Consider the following 20,892-nt stretch of genomic DNA (forward strand, 5'->3'; position numbering starts at 1 on the left):
TTATCTTTTCAAAGAACCAGCTTTTGGTTTTGTTCATTTTCTTTATTGATTTCCTATTTTCAATTCCATTGATTTCTGCTTTAATTTTTATTATTTCTTTTCTTCTGCTTACTTTAAATTTAATTTGCTCTTCTTTTTCTAGTTTCCTAAAGTCAAAACTTAGATCACTGATTTTAGACCTCATTTTTAACATATGTATTCAATGCTATAAATTTCCCTCTAGAACTGCTTTTGCTGCATCTTATAGACTTTAATAAGTTGTGTTTTCATTTTCATTGAATTCAAAATATTTTAAAATTTCTCTTCGGATTTCTTCTTTGACCTATATGTTACTTAGAAGTGTGTTATTTAATCTCTAAGTATCTGGGGATTTTCTAGTTATCTTTCTGTTATCAACTTCTAGTTTAATTCCACTGTGAACTGATATTCTATGATTTCTAACATTTTAAATTTGTCAAGTAGTGTTTTACGACCAAGAATGTGGCCTAATTTGGTGAATGTTCCATGTGAGCTTGAGAAGAATATATTTTCTGCTTTTGTAGGATGAAGAAGTCTATATATGTTCAGCTATGTCCAATTATGTTGATTGATGGTTCTGCTGAGTTCCACTATGTCCTCAGTGATTTTCTGCCAGCTGGATCTGTCCATTTCTGATACAGAGGTGTTGAAGTCTACAACTATAATAGTAGATTCACCTATTTCTCCTTCTCCTTGTAGTTTTATTAGTTTTTGCCTCATGTATTTTGATGCTCCGTTGTTAGGCACATATACTCTATAAATTGTTAGATCTTCTTGGAGAATGACCCCTTTATCATTATTTCTGATAATCTGCCTTGCTCTGAAGTCTGCCCTGCCTGAAATTATTATAGCTACTCCCACTTTCCTTTGAATAGTGTGAACATGACATATCTTTCTCTAACCCTCTACTTTTAATCTGTATGTGTCTTTTACATTTAAAGTGAGTTTCTTATAGACAACAAATAGTTGGTTCTTTTTTTTAATCAACTTTGACTATGTCTGTCTCTTAATTAGTGCATTTGGAGCACTCATGTTTACAATTGTTGATAAAGTCGGATACCTACCACACTTTTTTTTACTGCTTTCTATTCATTGCCCTTGTTCTCTTTCCTATTTTTTCTCCCATTCTTTTTCTCTAATTTGTGGCTTTGAGCATTTTACATGATTCCGCTTTCTTTCCTTTTTTAGCATATTATACTTTTTTTTTTCACTTTTCTTATTGGTTGTCCTAGAGTTTGCAATACACATTTACAACTAATTCAACTCCACTTTCAAATAACACTATACTGCTTCTCGGGTAGTGCAAGTACTTTATAATAGCAAAATATCCCTAATTGATCTCTCCTATCCCTTGTATCATTGCTCTTAATCACTTCACTTACACACAAGTATATATAAGTATACACACACACACACACATAAGCATACATAATTGAATACATTGTCACTATTATTTTAAACAGACTGTTCCTTTCTCTTTCTTCTTCTTCTGGTATTCCCATTACATGTATGTTATGCCTTTTGCAGTTATTCTGCAGTTCTGGGATGTTCCATATTTTTTTAGTCTTTACTCTCTTTGCTATTTTAGTTTTGGAAGTTTCTACTGACATATCCTCAAGCTGAGAAAGTCTTTCCTCAGCCCTGTCCAATCTATCAATGAGCCAATCAAAAGCATTCTTCATCTCTGTTATACTATTTTTTATCACTCGCATTTTAAAAATTCTTTTTAGATATTCCATCTCTATGCTTACATTACTTATCTGTTCTTGCATGTTGTCTACGTTTTCTGTCACAGCACACAGCATATTAATCATTGCTGTTTTAAATTCATTGCCTGATAATTCCAACATCCCTCCATATCTGAATCTAGTTCTGATTCCTGCTGTCTCTTCAAAATGTTGTTGGGGGGGGGGGTTGGTTTTTTGCTTATTTGTTTGTTTTGCCACTTAGCATACCTTGTAATTTTTTGTTGAAAGTTGTATGTGATGTACTAGGTAAAAGGAACTCCAATAAATAGGCCTTTAGTAATGTGGTAAGATAGATATTGGAGGAAGGAAAGAATTCTACAGCCCTATGATTATGTCTCAGTCATTTAGTAAGCTTATGGCCATGGGCTGTGAACTTCACAAGTTCCTATCAGATTTTCCCCAGCTTTAAGTAGAACTAAATGGTTGCAGGGGACTGGAGTTGGGTATTTCTTTCCTCCACTGGAAGGTCAGAGGGGGATTAGAGTTGGGTATTCCCTTTCCTCTACACCCAAGGCTAAAGCTGCCCAGAACTGGGTATTTCCTTTCCCCAAAGCCAGTTAGGTTCTGATAAAACCTCATTGGTTAGGCTCTGGTAAAATCATTTTTCTTGAAGACAAGCCTTGTGAAGAATAGAACGCTCTGGTATATTTCAAAATGGCTACTTTCCCCCTCTCTCTAATGAAAGCCTGAGGGGATTTTTCTCCAATACTCACTGTGAGAACCTGATAAAGCTCCAAAAGGTAAAACTCATAAAAGTATGGGGGCAACCCCTGGAGTTTTTAGCTCTCAGACTTGTCCCATTGAGCCGCCAGCAATTTGTCAATTACAGTCTGGTTTTCTACCCAGGCACTAGTTCCCATGTAGGTTTCTGCTCATGGGTTTCTACTCTAGTAAGCAGTGATTCCCTGTATGTGTATGCCTGCCTCTCCAATTCTGGGGCAGCCACTTGCCCTATGACTTCACTTCTCTAATGGATCTAAGAAGAGTTGTCGATTTTTCAGTTCGTTCAGCTTTTTACTTCTTGTTAGGATGGAGTGGAGCCTTCCAAGCTCTTTCCATGCCAGACCAGAAACCAGAAGGCATTACATTGATTTTTAAATGTATTTTTTTTCCCTAAGTAGGCTCCATGCCCAGCGTGGAGCCCAATGCAGGGCTTGAATTCACAACTCTGAGATCAAGACCTGAGTTAAGATCAAGAGTCAGATGCTTAACCAACTGAGCCACTCAGATGCCCCAATTCTTAAATGAATTTTTAAGTGTTCATACACATAGGTTTTCAGCACCAAAATTATTAGTAGCATGTTACACACAAAACCACAGTAACAAACTACTTCATTTTAAATATATCTACATCTATAATACTGCTGAATATACTATAATATATTGAAACTATGGTTATATTGTATTTGCAGGTTCTAATTTGATAATTTTACTGTAAACTACTAATTTTACAATACATATATATATATATTTAATCTAAATACTAACAATATAGTAGTAGGATGTATTTTTTTCTTATATATATGACAGATTAATTTACACATTATAAAGTAACATTCACAGGGATGATTTCTTAAAGATTACAACAAAATAAAATTTTTCAAAAAATATGGAAGCATGTTAAATCAGCTTTCACTGTAGTAATCAATAAACTGCACCTGTAATTATTAATCCATATCTACCTTGTTAGTGATTTCTTTTATATGTCTTCATCCTATACTACCTCAATTCTTAAATAGAATGAACTATGGGAGGGGTTCCTGGGTGGCTCAGTTGGTTAAGTGTCTGCCTTCAACTCAGGTCATGATCCCAGGGTCCTGGGATAGAGTCCCGCATCAGGCTCTCTGCTCAGCGGGGAGCCTGCTTCTCCCTCTCCCTCTGCCTGCTGCTCCCCCTGCTTGTGCTCTCTTTCTGTCAAATTAATAAAATCTTAAAAAAAGAAAAAAAAAAGAATGAACTATGGGAAATGAATGAAGAAAAATATTACATAGTTTTGTCACTTTGAAAATGGTATATATATATATAAATATATAAATATATGGTGTATATATATATATAATGATATATATATATGTGTATATATATATATATATATATATATATATATATATATATATGGAATCATACTAGATATAATTATTTGAGAGTGGCTTTTTTTCACTCAGGATAATGACCTCTCATGCATTCATCCCAGCAGATGTTTGCTTCAACAGTTCATTCCTTTTTATTGATGAGTAATATCACATGGTATTAATGTACTACAGTTTAACTGTTCACTTACTCTAAGATATTTTTGGTTGTTTCCACATTGGGGCTATTACAAAGAAAGTTTTCTAATAGGTGTATAGTGATACCTCTGTGATCTTACTTCGCATTTCTCTAATGTCTAGTAATGTTGACCATCTTTTCATATACTTATTTGTCATAATTTCATTTGGTGAAATGGTTTTTCATATCTTTTGGTAATTTTCTAGTTGGATTATTTGGGTTTTTAATGTTGAGTTTCAAGAATTCTATATAAATTCTAAATGAGTTTTCTGTAATATACACAATTTGCAAATAATTTCTCCCAGTCTGTAGCTTATCTTTTCAGCCTCTTAATAAGTGTCTTGCAGACCCAAAGTTTTTAATCTTCATCGTCTAATATGTCAATATTAGACAATCCTTTTATGGATCATGCTGTCACCATCATGTCTAAAACCTCTACAAACCAAGGCTTGGGTCCTAACGATTTTCCTTTGTTTACTTCTAAAAGTTTTACATTATGCATTTAAATGTGTGATCCATTTTGAGCTAATTTTTGTATAGGTGTGAGATACAGGCCAAAGGTTTGGTTTTTTGGGGGGTTTTTTTGTTTGTTTGTTTGTTTGTTTGTTTGCTTCAGCACTCTTATTTTAAAAAGACTACCCTTCCTACATTGAACTGCTTTTGTACCTTTGTCAAAAGTTGGCTGGCCATACATCCTCTATTCTGTCCCACTGATTTATGTGTCTCTCTATACACCGATACCACCCAGCCTTGACTGTTGTAGCAATGCAACTCCTGAAATCAAGTAAAGTGATTATACCCATTTTATTCTTTTTACAAAATTGTTTTAGATATTACAGTTTCTATACCTTCCCATATAAATTTTTTAATAATCTCGCCTACATCAACACACACACACACACACACACACAACCTTCCTGAGAATCTGATAGGAATTGGGTTAAAATTGTGTATCAATTATGACTATAAAGGGTACTATATTTTTAATTCCAGTTTCTATGTGTTCACTGTTAGTATGCAGAAATATAACATATTTTTGTATGCTGATTTTATATCTTGCAACCTTACTGAATTCACCTCCTAGTTTTGATTTTTTGGTAGATTCCAATGGTTTTATATGTGTAAACTGTTACGTCATCTTCAAATACAGACAACTGTATTTCTTCCTTTCCAATCCATATGCCTTTTATTTCCTTATCTTCTTGAATAGCACTTTCTAGAACTTCTGATATTATGTTTAGTTGAAGTGTGAAGGATCTGCCTTATTCCCGATCTTAAGGGGTAAAACATCCAGTCATTCACCATGAAGTAGGCCATTAGCTGTAAGTTTTCTGTAGCTAATCTTTACCAAGTTGAAGAAGTTCCCCTCTATTTCTAGTTTTTAGAGAGATTTTTTTTTTCATGAACTGGTGCTGAGTTTTTTAAATGCTTTAAATGCATCAATTGCAATGATCATGTGATTTTTCTTCTTTATCCTGTTACTGTAGTTGGATTACACTGATTGATTTTCTTTTTTTTTTAATTTGAATTCAATTAGCCAACATATAGTACATCATTAGTTTCAGAGGTAGTGTTCAATAATTCATCAGTTGCGTATAACACCCAGTGCTCATCACATCACATGCCCTCCTTAATGCCCACAGTGATTGATTTTCAAACACTATTCCAACTTTGCATTCCGGAAATCAACCCTACTTGGTCACAGTACATAATTCCTTTTAGTTACCGCTGATACCTATTTGCTAATATTTTGCTACATTCATGAGAAATACTGGCCTGTAATTTTCTTTTTTGTACTGTCTGATTTTGTTATTAGGACAACACTGACTTCATAAAATGAACTGGGAAATATTTCACCTTCTTCTATTTTCTGGGAAAAAAATATGCAGAATTGGTGTTAATCCTTTAAAATTTTGGTAAAATTCTCCATTAAAACCATTTGAGCCTCAAGGTTTCATTTTAGGAGTATTTTAATTGTAAATACAACGCTCTTGATAGTAATAGGGTTATTCAAATTATTCACTTCATATTGGATGACAGTCTACGCTCTTCTACAAATTGGTCCATTTCATCTAAATCATCAAATTCACATGTATAAGGTGGTCTGTACTATTCCTTCGTTATCTTTTTGATATATCTGTGGGACCTGCAATACTATCCTATTTCATTACAGACAAAGTAATTTGTGTCTTCTCGTTTATTTTTCTGTCAGTCTTGCTAAAGGTTTATCAATTTTACTTACCTTTGCAAAGAACCAACTTTGTGTTTCACTGATTTTTCTCTATGGTTTTTATTTGCAATTTCACTGATCACTACTCTTACTTTTATTTCTTTCTGCTTGCTTAAGGTTTATTTTGCTCTTTTTCAGTTTTTTGGAGTGGGAGCTTAGAGTTTTTATTGACTTGGGACTTTTCCTCTTTTCTAACACAAGCATTTAGTGCTATAAAAATTTTTGTCAGCATGCTTTGGCTGTGTCCCATCAATTTTTTCCCCATCAATTTTGATATGTTCTTTGTATTCATTCAACTACATATTCAACAAACTGATGTCTGGTGTATATATACCCAGTACTGCTGTGTGTTCTTAGTGGATTGACTCTTATCATCATATAATGTTCCTCTCCGGCTCTAACCATTTTCTTTGCTCTGGAGGCTCATTTATGTTTTGTTTGTTCTCTCTGCTTTTTTCATGTGTTTTCTTTTGCCTGCCTTATTGTGTGTTACTTTAACATTTTTTGGAATTCCATTTTGTTTATCTGTAGTTGTTTTTTTTTTAGTGTATCTCTTTTTACAGCTTTTTCGGTGTTTGCTCTAGTTATTATATTTACATTAGACCACTGTCTCCTGGTGTCATCATTTTACCATTTCAAATGAAGTACAGAAAACTTATCTCTCTTTATATCCCTTTATACTCCCTCATTTATAACATAATTGTCTTAAATTTTTTCCCTACATACATNTAGAAATAGGTCAGTTAGAATTTTTGTTCAACCATAAAACATAATTTGGAACACTCAAGAGGAAAAAGAAAGTATTCACTCATTTTACCCTTTTCATTGTTCATTCTTCCTTCCTAATGTTCTAAGATTCCTACTTTTAATATTTCCTTTGTGTTTACAGAACTTACTTTAGCTATTCTTCTAGGATAAATTAACTAGTGGCAAATTCTCTTAGTGTTCCTTCACCTGAGAATGGCTTGACTTCCCCTTCATTTTTGAAGAATATTTTCACAGGATACAGAATTCTGGGTTGACACAGTTCTTTTCTTTCAGGACTTAAAAAATGGTGTGCTATGTTTTATGGACTCAACGGTTTATGATGAGAAATCCATTGTCATTCAAACTGTTTTTCCTCTATAGGTACTACCAGTGGTTCCTTCGCACTGCTTTCAAATTCTTTTCTTTGTCTAGTTTTTAAGAAGTTTGATTATGAGGTGCCTTGCCATGGATTGCTTTGGATTTATCCTTTTTTTGGATTCAGCTTCTTGAATCTGTAGGTTTATATCTGGCTGTTACCTCTTCAAATACTTTTCAGCTTCACCCTCATTCTCCTCTTCATCTATGATCCTAATGACACGCAAGTTAGAATTTCTTAGTCTCATAGGTTCCTGTCTCTGTTCACTTTTTCCCCCATTTTATTTTCTCTTTAGATTGGATAATTTCCATTGTCCTATCTTCAAATTCACTATTTGTCCTATTATTCTGTTTTTGAGCCCACTAAGGTTTGTTTTTGCCTCTCTCTAATTGTATTTTTCAGTTCTAAAGCTTCCACTTGGTTTTTCTTTATATCTTTCTATTTCTTTATATCTTCTATATCTTTGATTTCTTTGTTGAGACTTCCTATTTTTTGTTTGCTTCATATGTGGTTGTATTTGCTCACTGAAACATTTTTACGATGGCTGTTTTACACTCCTTGACAGACAACTTTAACATCTGTTTCATCTCAGTGTTGGTATCAGTTGATTGTCTTTTCTCAGTGATTTTCTTTTTCTTTTTTTTAAGATTTTATTTATTTGAGCGTGAGCGAAGGAGAGAGAGAGAGAGCATGAGCTAGGAGAGAGGCAGATGGAGAGGGAGAAGCAGACTCTCTGTTGAGCAAGTAGTCTGACATGGGGCTCGATCCCAGGACCCTGAGATCATGAACTGAGCCAAAGGCAGCCACTTAACCAACTGAGCCACCCAGGCACCCCAATTCTCAATGATTTTCTACAGAAACCTGGATATTTTGGATATTATAAGACTCTGCATCTTACAAAAATTTTTATTTTAGCATTCCTTCTCTGACATGATTCTGATGGAGGAAAGAGATAATCAGTTTGCTTCTCCCAGGTAGAGGTGGAAGTTCAGGTTCCCCCTTTGGGGAGGAAAATGATATCTGGGGGAGGAAAATGGGACTCCTAGTTACTGCTAGGTAGAGGTAGGAGTTCAGGCCTCTACTGGTAACACCCCAGGTGGGAAGAGAGGTGCTTCATTACTGCTTCTCATGTAGCCTTCACTTTATACCATGTGGGAAGTGGCTTCATTACCACTGAGTAGTGGTCAAATTCTGAATCTCTACCAGGCCTCCTCTAACACTACCTCAGTGGGGAAGAGAAAGGGACCCTCTTTACTACCAGCTGGGACTAAAAGTCCAGGCTCCCAAGTAATCACAACTGATATGTGTCATTTCTGCCCAGTAGGGATAGAAGTTCCAGATCTCCCCACTTGGCCATTTCTGACACCATCCTAATAGAAGGGATTCAGCACCACACTGCAGTCTTGCAAGGATGGAAGTATAGACACCTCACACGGCCCCTGCTAGTGGTACTGGGATAGTGCTGAAGTTTTTCTGTAGTGTTGGCTGGAGTAGAGTGGTTATTGTCTAAAAGTGTTCTGGCTTATGAAACTGCCCATTTCACAGTCCTTTGGCTAGAAAGAGCAGTTTTTTGTTAAGTTTGTTTTTTGTCTGTTCCTGTTAGCTTTGCTGAGTTACCCATTTCTCCAACAACCAGTCTGGAATATGTGAGGAAAACATAGTACAGGGAATTTACCACTACACGGTCATTGGATCCCATGGTCATTGGCCAGTCTTCCTTCTACTCTCTAGTTTCTAGTCTTCTTATTGTTTGTTTTCTGTATAACATCCAGAGTTTTAATTATACTAAGCAGAAAAAAATATGGAAAAGGATCTCTTTCTATAAGTAATTCCATCTTTCTAAAGCAAAAGTGCAACACTTGTAATTTAACATCATTTAGGCAATATTTTTGCCACACTGTTTAAATAAAGGACAAATTCCTCTTAATCCAGTTCAACCTAATGTTCTCTCGATGAGCAAATACCCAAATATTGATGCTTCTGTGTTCCCAATAAGGACACTTTATCTATATATCATCATAGAAAACAGTATTTAGGAAACTTAAAAAATAAGTATTTATTTCATACTCTTTTTTTTGAGAGAGAGAGAGAATGTGAGTGGGGGACAGGTGGGGCAGAGGGGCAGGGAGAGAGAGAATCCCAAGCAGGCTCCATGCCCAGCGGACCCTGATGTGGGCCTCGATCTCATGACCCTGAGATCATAACCTGAGCTGAAATTAAGAGTCAGAAGCTTAACCAACTGAGCCACCCAGGCACCCCTGTACTTATTTTTTAAGGTTCTATCAACATCTACTCAATTTGAACAATCTGTACAAATTTTCTCAAAAATGTTTTAGCTAAAATTATATTTTTCCAATGGCAAGTCAAACTAAGAATTCTGCCTGCCAAGCTTGAGATAAAGCTGAGAAGCTATCGTGATTACAAAATGCCAAGGCATTTAATGTAATTGTGTTTAGTTTTACAAAGTATGTGGCATCTCTTGTAACAACAATTTATCAAGCATCCTACTGAAGTTGTTTTTTAAGGAGTGGGAATGAATTTGAGCAATCCAGCTATCTTCACTGGTTGACCCTGCGAACACTAGACACACACCCACATGCAGGAGGATGTGACTACACACAACTCAGAAGAGTTAACTGGACATGAAGGGAACATATCTTGGTATTATTACCCTCTGCTCAAGTCAGTGTCCTCCAAGCCTTTTTTTTTAACTCTTTTTTAAACGCACAGGAAGTTGCAAAAAATAATAGAGTCCCATGTACCCTTCACCCAGCTTCTCCCAATGGTGATGTCTTATATAGCTACAGCTCAATATCAAGACCAGGAAACTGCCATTAGTACACTACTATTTACTAGACTATAAACATCTTTACCCTTTTGGTAGGTAAGTTATAGAATAATGAACTTTCTCAGAAACTCTCCCACATTTGGGCATTCTACTACCAGTCAAATGACCAATCCAGACTTCTAATTCAACTGCAAATTACCTGTATATAAACAATCCTTATACGCGCAATCATATACACACCTTATATATACGTACCTCCTGCACACAAACACAAAAGTTTGCAGGCACACATGCACGAACTTATGTGGAAACAATAGCAATCCATCCTTCTCATCAAAAGATTGGTTTTTCACTAATTTCTACTTTCCCTTGCTATTACTACCTGAAGACTATGTGTAAGTGAATCTGAAGGCCAAAAGAAATCTTTAGAAGGTATCTAATGTCGGGGCGCCTGGGTGGCACAGCGGTTAAGCGTCTGCCTTCGGCTCAGGGCGTGATCCCGGCGTTCTGGGATCGAGCCCCACATCAGGCTCCTCCGCTATGAGCCTGCTTCTTCCTCTCCCACTCCCCCTGCTTGTGTTCCCTCTCTCGTTGGCTGTCTCTATTTCTGTCGAATAAATAAATAAAAAATCTTAAAAAAAAAAAAAAAAGAAGGTATCTAATGTCAAAATCTATCCAGTGCTTGAATTCTTTCTACAACATCCCCACCAATGACCCTTTAGCTTTGAATACCTCTAATGACAAAAAACAAGTAAGTATGATGGAATCCAGTCTGCCTTTGGTCACTCCTAATTCTTAAAAGGTATCTTTTTAATTGTTAGCTAAAATTTGGAAACTTGTACTCTTTTAGTTCTGGTTGTATCTTATGGGGATATTAACAAGCAAATCTTACCCTTCACTACCTTTTTTCCAGGAAAGCCATACATCCTGGTTTGCCTAAGGTGATTGTAGTTTGCACCTCTTCATCTGGGCATAATATACCCTTTCATCCTCAAGATTTGAAAAAAACATTATTTAATCATGTTATCCTGGGTAGTCCTCAAAAATATGAAGTACACACATGTTTTTATCAGGTAAACTATACTTCATTTTTTCAGCTATTCTTTGTATATGATTTTGAGGGCCCCTTCACTAGCCTTATCATTCTTGCTTCTAAATGTGCACCAGTTTATTTATATTCCAAGAGCCCTAATGCTTAAATTCCTTGTTGCATATATGTTAATGAAGGATTTTGTTATCCTAGTTGAAGAGGAAAAAGTCATTTATTTCCCTTTGAATACTAGACCAAGATACAGCTATATCTGTCTGGGTACAGATACCAGTGTCTTGAGCAATGGTACTAGGGAGCAGTCTCACATTACACCAGTAGGTGTCACTCTATATATGATATATTTAAAATTATTTAAGTTTTCAATTTATTCCTTCAACAAATATTTATTAAGCACCCATTATGTGTCAAGCACGATTCTAGGCACTGAGAATACAGAGAACAAGAAAGACAAGATCTTGTTCTCATGGAGCTTACGGTCTAGATATTGATGAACAGATTTGATTTACTTGCTATTTAAAAGTCTGTAAAATCTTATTCCTAGGGACATTTTATTTTCCTAAGTTTATAGACAATAACATTCAAAATAACTCATAAAGAACAAATACTGCAATGAAACAGAATGAGAGAAACTGTGGTCTGTACAGGCTTAGATAAATATATCTTGTGTATTTGCCATTTCAATGTATTCAACACTGTTCTTCCAAACTTCCAGTTTCTAAAACCCAAATGGTAAAGAATTTATCTTAAAATAATTCAAATTTTTAGAAATCTAATAATGTTTTTACACAGAGTGACTCCTGTAAAATTTAAGATTATTTGCAAAGCTTATTAATTCCCAAATACATATTTCCTTATCTCTACTTACAAAGTTAAATGTCACCTTCTCAACACCAAACACACTTCCCAGGTTAACAGAATAAAGACAGTGGCAAATTGTGCCTCAGCAAAGAATTTAAGAACTCCTCCACTGCTGAAAGTGCTTGTTTGGATAAACCTGTGAGACTCACAGATATTACCAGGACTTCAAGGTGACTTACTCATGATTAGAGCATAGCAATGAAAGGTCATACTTTATCAAAATAAATACATCAAAGAGAGGGAACAGACACGACATCAAAAAAGTGTATTTGCTTGCACAGAAATCCAACAACCTAGGAACTATTCAGTTCCTATTTTGCTTCTCTGTACTCTCAAACAGAATGTTCTCCAAACTGAAAAAGCTAGGGAAAACATGGTTAAAGAAATATTTCAGGCTGAAAAGTACGACTGCTTAGAATTCTTGAAGTCAAAATTCAATTATATGAATTTATCTGAGAAAAATGATGCTTATAAGATTTAATAAGACACTGAGCGCTTCATGTAATATCCAATCTAACGTTCCCTTCGGAATACCACAGACCATTAGTTTCTGTCTAACTTACCTGAGATATGCTGTTTATTGTTCAGCTGTAGCAACAAATCACATGCATACCTAACATAAGAAGTACTCAATGGACGGTAAGTTATAAATGAACACTAAGGTGCTTCATAAAAGGTGGTTAATATTTTTAAAAAGCCTAAACTTATACCTTAATATTAAATAAAGCATTTTCTTTTACTCTGAAAGGTAAGGTGGTGGTTGATAAATACATATAAAACATGGTTTACTGTGTATGGTTTTTAAATTACACTTGTACGCTCTCAGCCAGTACTGTGAAATTTTGGCGTATCTGAGATGTCACCAAATTTGGGGAAACTCAATAGCAGATATCTCTGTTAATCTCTTTATTTTTATTCCAGATACAAAAGTATGTGTGTATGGGGGGGAGTGTACTAGGGAAAAAAATGCTTTTGGAGTCAGAAAGATCTAGGTGTGAATTCCAGTACTACCCTACACTAGCTATGTGACTTCTGGGCATGGAAAAAGCAGGGTTGTGGGAAGGACTAAGCAAGTTGTTTTATATAAAATGCCTAGTAGCCAGCCTGACACATAGTAGGTACTCAGTAAATGGTAGTTCTTAGGAGAGTGCCATTTTTCTTTTTGACTATACCAGTTAATGTTGAAAATTACTAACAAGTCTTTGTAACTAACAAAAAGTGTATCTTTACCCTGATCTACCAGATTTATAAAACCAAACCCTTACTCAACTTGAATGCCAACAAATATGCACCCTCTCCTTTAGCTCAAATATATTTTGCATGACCTTACATGAATTGCTTAGATAAAAGCTTTTTCTCTTCTGCTTTTGTTATTTTAAAGTGCAGATGCATTTGAGTCATTTTCTCCTTTTGTTTCATATCCTTAAGATCCAAAGCTTCAAAGACATAATGTCAGCATGCAGTCGATTTATGACTGAACTCTTGAAGAGACACTGAAGAATTACCTTGTCAATCACCCCAAGGACTCTGAAGGCCTTCAGCTCCTCGGCAGGGCTCCTTAGGTTCCAAGGGGGCCTTGAACTTAGTGATCCTGGAGGCTAATGGAAGATATCAAAGATTATACATCAATCAGGGAGGTACTTGAAGGAAGACTGCCTGCTGAAGCAAATGCCAGGCCAAAGGAAACTAAATTTATCATAAATCAGAGAACGGAAAGATGAAAGGAGGAAGTTTCTGTTTGTCTGTAATGTAAAATAAAAAAAAATAAAATCAAAAAGAAAGAAAATCAAAAAGAAAAAGCAAGAAAAAAGTTGCAAGTAAATAAATCATGACAACATTGAAAACAAAATTTTAAAAAGAAAAAATGAGCTGGGATAGTTTCTAGAGCAATAATTCAATTCAAAACTGTACAGCTATAATGAAACTTTGTAACAAATGGAAAACTGAGCCAACCATCAATCACAACCCTATATTTACCCCAGATGGCTCAAGAGTAATTTAGAAGGGGGAGTACTAAAAAACAATGTAATAATCGATAAACTTGGGAAGAAAGGCAACACAAGTCATTCTCTCTAATCATAAAACTATAGTCCTTTAATATTACTTTATAAAAATATACTATGTATTTTAAGAGGACTGGCAGATTCAAGTTTAACCAGAAGAATTGTCAATAACGGTGAGAAATGAAGAAACTCCATCATATAAGCAATAATTGTTACAATCGTGGTTGTTTAAGCATAGAAAAGAGATGACTCACAAGTGAAAACAATTTTTTTTAAAAAATATTTCAACATGTGTGATGTGGAAAACTAGGTCTGTTGGCTACAAAAAAGATGGTGAAAACGGGAAAGGATATTTCAGGACCAGACACAATGAAAGAATAATCATAACTCCCCAGCCATTGGTCTTCAGTAAAGTACGACTTTAGTCTAAATAAACTCCAAAGACACCTCCCTTTGGCATTTACAACCAGAAGGCAATGTTATATTAATCTGTATAGTAAAATGGTAATGCTGCAAAGGATGACAGGAAACACAAAGCCTTTAATGTATCCTCAAAGCAGAACTGTTTGTTGTTAGAAGTCTATCAGAACATACAGGAAACACTGTTCTCCCCGTGAATGGAAGGTAAATATCCTGGTTAATGAAATGTCATGATTAACAGTTACTGAGATACCACTTTTGATACTTCAAGTCCTTGTGCAGACCAGTATCATTAGACACGGAGCTCCCTGAGAACAGGAAATACACCTTATTCATCTTCATACAGCACCTAGCATGTTAGTTGGAAGGAGAGAGGAAAACAGAGGAAGAGAGTAGGAAAACAACAGAAGGCAGTAACGCAGATAAATCAAGTGTCACTATTATCAGGAAGAGTAAGAGCTACTTGTGATTTTTGGTAAGAGAAATGCTGAGGAAAAGTTATAGAGGGAAAGAATACCTTAAATGATCCACTACCTTTACCTTTAAAAATATTGCCAAATGAGTCTAACATCCCTATGTCCTAGTTATTTATTTTTTAAATTTTTTTAAGTAGGCTCCATGCCCACCATGGAGACCGACGCAGGGCTTGAACTCATGACCCTGAGATCATGACCTGAGCTGAGATCAAGAGTCAGACTCTTAACTGACTGAGCCACCCAGCATGGAGCCTGATGCAGGGCTTGAACTCACGACCCTGAGATCAAGACCTGAGCTGAGATCAAGAGTCAGTCGCTTAACTGACTGAGCCACCCAGGTGTCTCCTATCTCCTATTTCTACCTTATACTTTCTTACTCACTGATGTCACTGGATCTTTCCGTTTCCAAAGAAAGTTTCTAGTTCCCTGTAGCAATCTCAACAACAAAGAAGCAAACTATAAAATCTCTACTGCACCTTTCAGTGAATAATGACTGTGTGTCCACTATGTACATAATAACTGAGAAGAACAGATACCATCAAAAGGCATGATTCCCTAGCTTCAAGAAGTATAATTTATTTGAGGAGATAAGCCAAATACAAGAAAAACTAAATAACAACAAAACAGTTTTTAAAAATACAAGACAATAGAGATAAGTCTCTAGTTCCTATATGATGTCTCAGAAAGAAGTGGAACTAAAGATGATTTTAAAGGTTATGCTGAAATTAGGTTAGGAAAAGGATATTAAATATTGGACTGGAAGGAAACTGGCCTGGTGGGGAAAAAACGTTCACATTGTAGAACAAAGGAAAATAAAATTACACACCACTTAGGGCCAGTCAGTTTTCACAGGCCTTGAATGCCAGGTCTGGACCATATTCTCCAGAGTCTAGAAAACAAGTTTTTGTATGAGAAACAACCCAATGAAAACAGTGATTTAGTAAGGTTACTTCTGCAAAGATGGGAATGGTGAAATTGTAATGGGGAAAGACCAAAGGCAAAGTGATCATTAAAGTTCTCTTTCCACTTTAACCATCTATAAAAGTTTAAGATCAGAGAAATGAACAAAGAAAGATCATGAAATAAAATCATCAATAAAAAATCCTGTATTCCTTATATGCAGCATTTAAATTGGGTAGAATCCCTATAGATCTATTCCTTTTTTCAGATGGCAAAAGGAAACATAAATCCACAGAATTTTAAGAACAGAAAGAGACAGAGATCAAGTCCAACATATTCTCTCTCTTTTTTTTTTCAGATGAGAAAACTGAGAAGCGGCAAGGTTAAGCAATCTAAGATGACAAAACTAGATAATAGATAAGAGGGGATTAAATCTTACTTATAAAATAATATAACATTGTTTGGGGAAACTCCAGCCAATCCTAAGGGAATGGGGGATGGGAGAATATGGTGCATTTCTAGGAAACATGGCTGATTTCCTCAATGAAAAAAGTAAAATTTTCACTTGTATATATTAACTACTGTAACAGAAGATGCCTAGAGAAGCAAGGAGTGGTTGTATTTATCTCTACCAAAACAAAACACAGAAGGCGAGGTGGTGGGGGGAGGATACATGATGGGTCTTATACGAATGTATGATGATCCAACAATCTTCAAAACCAAAGATGGCAAATACGTATCACTCCACTGCTCAAGCCCTTGGCAGATATCTCTGTTAATCTCACACTCTGTCTCATAATGCAGTGTTCTTGGCAGCAATTACCAGAGGATTAGAGTAAACACACCAATAAAATCTGTTTACTATTTCTGTTCTACATTCTCTAAATGGCTGAGTGATGCTTACCTTTGTTTTTGTTGATTTCTTTAAAGTTGCTGTTTATCCTGTCCACAGTCTTCTTCACTTGATATTAATCCCTGATCTCACTGAGATCTACCTCCATTCTTACCAATCATGAGTGCGGTACTTGTCAAACTTTAACGTGTTTGCACATCACCAGAGGACCTTGTTAAAAGGGAGATTCTGATTCGGTCAGTCTGAGAGAGGCTAAGATTCTGCATTTCCAACAAACTAACAGGTGATGCTGATGCTGCTGGTCCACCAACCGCATGTGGAATAGGGCTAGCTACCTGTCCTTAAGTAATGAAGAGTAAGTCACAATTTCGGGGGGCGAGGCTGGGGACATGGGGAGATAAGGGTAAAAGGAAAGCACTAAAAAAAACATATCAAGAACCCACACTCTGAAACCTGAGGGCTAACTAGACTAGTTTCTGAACTTGGCTTCATCTGTAAAATTTTGGCTTTTGCCAAGACTTTCACTGGCAACTTATTAACCCTCCAACCCGGTTTCCTAAGCCTCCTTAGATCACATTTCAAGGATGTCTCTTCACTGCAGTTCTATTACTGAGGTGGATTGCCCCTGACTGCCATCGCTGCTTGAGCCATGTCTCACTAAGGGTGACATGACACAATACTCATTTTAAAATATTTTCTAAAGGAAAACTGAGAAATGTCAATAATACCAGTCAACAACTACAGATAAAGGACTGGTATCCAAGATCTACAAAGAACTTCTCAAACTCAATACACGAGAAACAAATAAACAAATCAAAAAATGGGCAGAAGATATGAACAGACACTTTTCCAATGAAGACATACAAATGGCTAACAGACACATGAAAAAATGTTCAAAATCATTAGCCATCAAGGAAATTCAAATCAAAACCACACTGAGATACCACCTTACGCCAGTTAGAATGGCAAAAATAGACAAGGCAAGAAACAACAAATGTTGGAGAGGATGTGGAGAAAGGGGTCCCTCCTACATTGTTGGTGGGAATGCAAGTTGGTACAGCCACTCTGGAAAACAGTGTGGAGGTCCCTTAAAAAGTTAAAAATTGAGCTACCCTATGATCCAGCCATTGCACTACTGGGTGTTTACCCCAAAGATACAGACGTAGTGAAGAGAAGGGCCATATGCACCCCAATGTTCATAGCAGCAATGTCCACAATAGCTAAATCGTGGAAGGAGCCGAGATGCCCTTCAACAGATGACTGGATTAAGAAGTTGTGGTCCATATATACAATGGAATATTACTCAGCTACCAAAAAGAACGAGTTCTCAACATTTGCTGCAACATGGACGGCACTGGAGGAGATAATGCTAAGTGAAATAAGTCAAGCAGAGAAAGACAACTATCATATGATTTCTCTCATCTATGGAACATAAGAACTAGGATGATCAGTAGGGGAAGAAAGGGATAAAGAAAGGGGGGGTAATCAGAAGGGGGAATGAAACATGAGAGACTATGGACTATGAGAAACAAACTGAGGGCCTCAGAGGGGAGGGGGGTGGGGGAATGGGATAGACCGGTGATGGGTAGTAAGGAGGGCACGTATTGCATGGTGCACTGGGGGTTATACGCAACTAATGAATCATCGAGCCTTACATCGGAAACCGGGGATGTACTGTATGGTGACTAACATAATAAAAAATCATTAAAAAAAAAATATATCAGTCAACAAAATGCACAAAAGAAAAATATTTCAATATTATAGCAATTGTACTCAAAATCTACAAATATTCAGGAAAGACATGCATTCTACATATTAATTTTCATTCACACCTTATTTAACGGCATGACAAAAAATGTATTCACACATTAGAAACTACACAATCTTTTGTGTCCTAAATATAGACCATTTATTGTCTTTTTCTAAATTTCAATGATCTTGGTTTAAAATTCCTAGAGCCAAAAAGAGCAAAAAAGCTATTCCAAGTCTTTTCCGGGAAAATCCTCTTCTAATATTAATTCTTAAATCATCCAAAGAATCTCCAATTGAAAAAAAAAAGAAGAAGAAAGAAAGAAGAGAAAAAGAACTTTATCTCCGTCAGTTAAGACTTCACCTTTACTTCAAACAAAGTTCACTTCCCTTTTTTTGAAACCTGCCCCTTAAGTTTTCTTAGAGCCTATTAATAATGAAGTAATGAAGAAAACAAAGTGTGCTTTTGGTCCTTTCTGTCCTTTTTTAAAAAGGATATTACCATCAATGACTGGGAAGTTCAGAACTTTTATATTTACCACAAAAGAGTCTCATAAATAAATTCAATAAAGCAAAAGCTTAAATCATCACAGAAAACTCGGGTGGAATGAGTCATGACCTAGACCGCACCAATGGGGAAAATGACAATCAACACAAAACTGTAAAACCAGAAGGAATTCCTTTATTTTCCTAATCAACCAGGCTAGAAAGAAATATTTGCACATGGATTCTAGAGAGAAATCATATCTGCTTTATACAGAATTTAAGAGCTAAAAGGGCCTTAGAAATCATTTATACTGATCCTCTCATTGTGTTGGTTGACACTGAAGCCCAAAGAGGGTTAAAGAAAGAAATAATGAATTCACCAAGCTCATCAAGAACCTCTAGAAGACATTTAAGTTAAATAATAGATAAGAAAATAATCAAGCATGCCCCTGACCTGACTAAGGACCAGGTTCAACAGCATAAAATACAGAAGTGAAATCAAAAGCAAATATTAATCATAAAAGAGAAACATCCTTGGTCTAGCAAGAAAAACTGTTCTCTTGCTTCCTTGCCTAAGAGTTGAAAAAAAATCCTAGCATATCAAATCTCATTCACATGGGTAGTCCTTTTTACACTTTTTGATACAAGCTCCCATTATTCCACATGACTCTTCCCATTCTCTCTAAATTTTGTATCCTCAATGAGGTACATATTTTGTGTCCTCAATTATACTATATAGGGTTTACAAAAGCAGAGATTGTGTCATTATCTTTTGTATAACTCCAAAGTATATCTAGTTTGATAACGTATATATAGGAAGTCCTAACCAATGCTTAGTGAATTCATACATAATCTAATACAACCAATTCTCCTGTATTAGATCTCCTTTGTTTTATTTTCATTAGAAGTTATGCTCGAAGGGAATTTCTGAATGATATACTTTATGGTTCCTTTCTCCAAGTCAAAAGCTATACAGCAGGCTTTATATATTTATTTGCTTAATAAATTATTGTTCACAGAAGTGATTACAGGAAACTATAACGGGCTGCATAAGTAGGGAGTTTGAAGGAGTAAGAATAGATAGAACATTCAAAGTTAACATTAATGGAAAGAATAAAATCCTAGTAATTTTCTAAAGCTGTTAGAATATTTACATACAAGATGAATTAGTAAAACAAGTAAGTTCATTAAGGCTATCCTATTTAATACTTTTATAATTGTCCCCCAAAATGGAACTGAGAATGTACACAAGGAGGGCTGTCAACCCCATAAAAAGTAAGACCTGAATTCAAAGTAATCTTCAGATAAATATTCAATTTAAAAAAGATAAAACAGTACGGAGTTCAAAAAATAATAATACAGTTAAAACAACAATGATAGAAAATAGGAAAAGATTAGAAAACAGAACACGGAATAATCTGAAAATGAAACAGCAGATATCTTATTTAAAACATATTCATTATATAAGAACAAGTAACAAAAGTATATTACTTCCAAATCAGAACATAACTTTTTTATTCTAAAAGTAATGGTCAGGGGCACCAGGGTGGCTCAATTAAGTGTCCGACTCTTCATTTCAGCTCAGGTCATGATCTCAGGGTTGTGAAATCAAGCCCCGCAATGGGCTCTGCACTGGGCGTGGAGCCTGGTTAAGATTCTCTCTATGGGGCGCCTGGGTGGCACAGTGGTTAAGCGTCTGCCTTCGGCTCAGGGCGTGATCCCGGTGTTATGGGATCGAGCCCCACATCAGGCTCCTCTGCTATGAGCCTGCTTCTTCCTCTCCCACTCCCCCTGCTTGTGTTCCCTCTCTCGCTGGCTGTCTATCTCTGTCAAATAAATAAATAAATAAAATCTTTAAAAAAAAAAAAAAAAGATTCTCTCTCTTTCGGGGCGCCTGGGTGGCACAGCGGTTAAGCGTCTC

General features: G+C 35.8%; 1 protein-coding gene across 5 annotated transcripts in view; it reads right to left on the reverse strand.

The window, feature by feature from the left end:
• RPS6KC1 (ribosomal protein S6 kinase C1) overlaps positions 1-20,892 on the reverse strand; it is a 179,233-nt gene that overhangs the window by 64,561 nt on the left and 93,780 nt on the right. For all 5 annotated transcript variants that reach the window (XM_040636338.1, XM_040636337.1, XM_040636339.1 and 2 more), the window contains one exon: positions 13,590-13,682. In XM_040636338.1, the coding sequence (XP_040492272.1) occupies positions 13,590-13,682 (93 nt within the window). The remainder of the gene's footprint in view (positions 1-13,589; positions 13,683-20,892) is intronic.

The sequence above is a fragment of the Ursus maritimus genome, unplaced genomic scaffold (genome assembly GCF_017311325.1).
Source record: "Ursus maritimus isolate PB19 unplaced genomic scaffold, ASM1731132v1 scaffold_2, whole genome shotgun sequence".
NCBI lineage: Eukaryota > Metazoa > Chordata > Mammalia > Carnivora > Ursidae > Ursus > Ursus maritimus.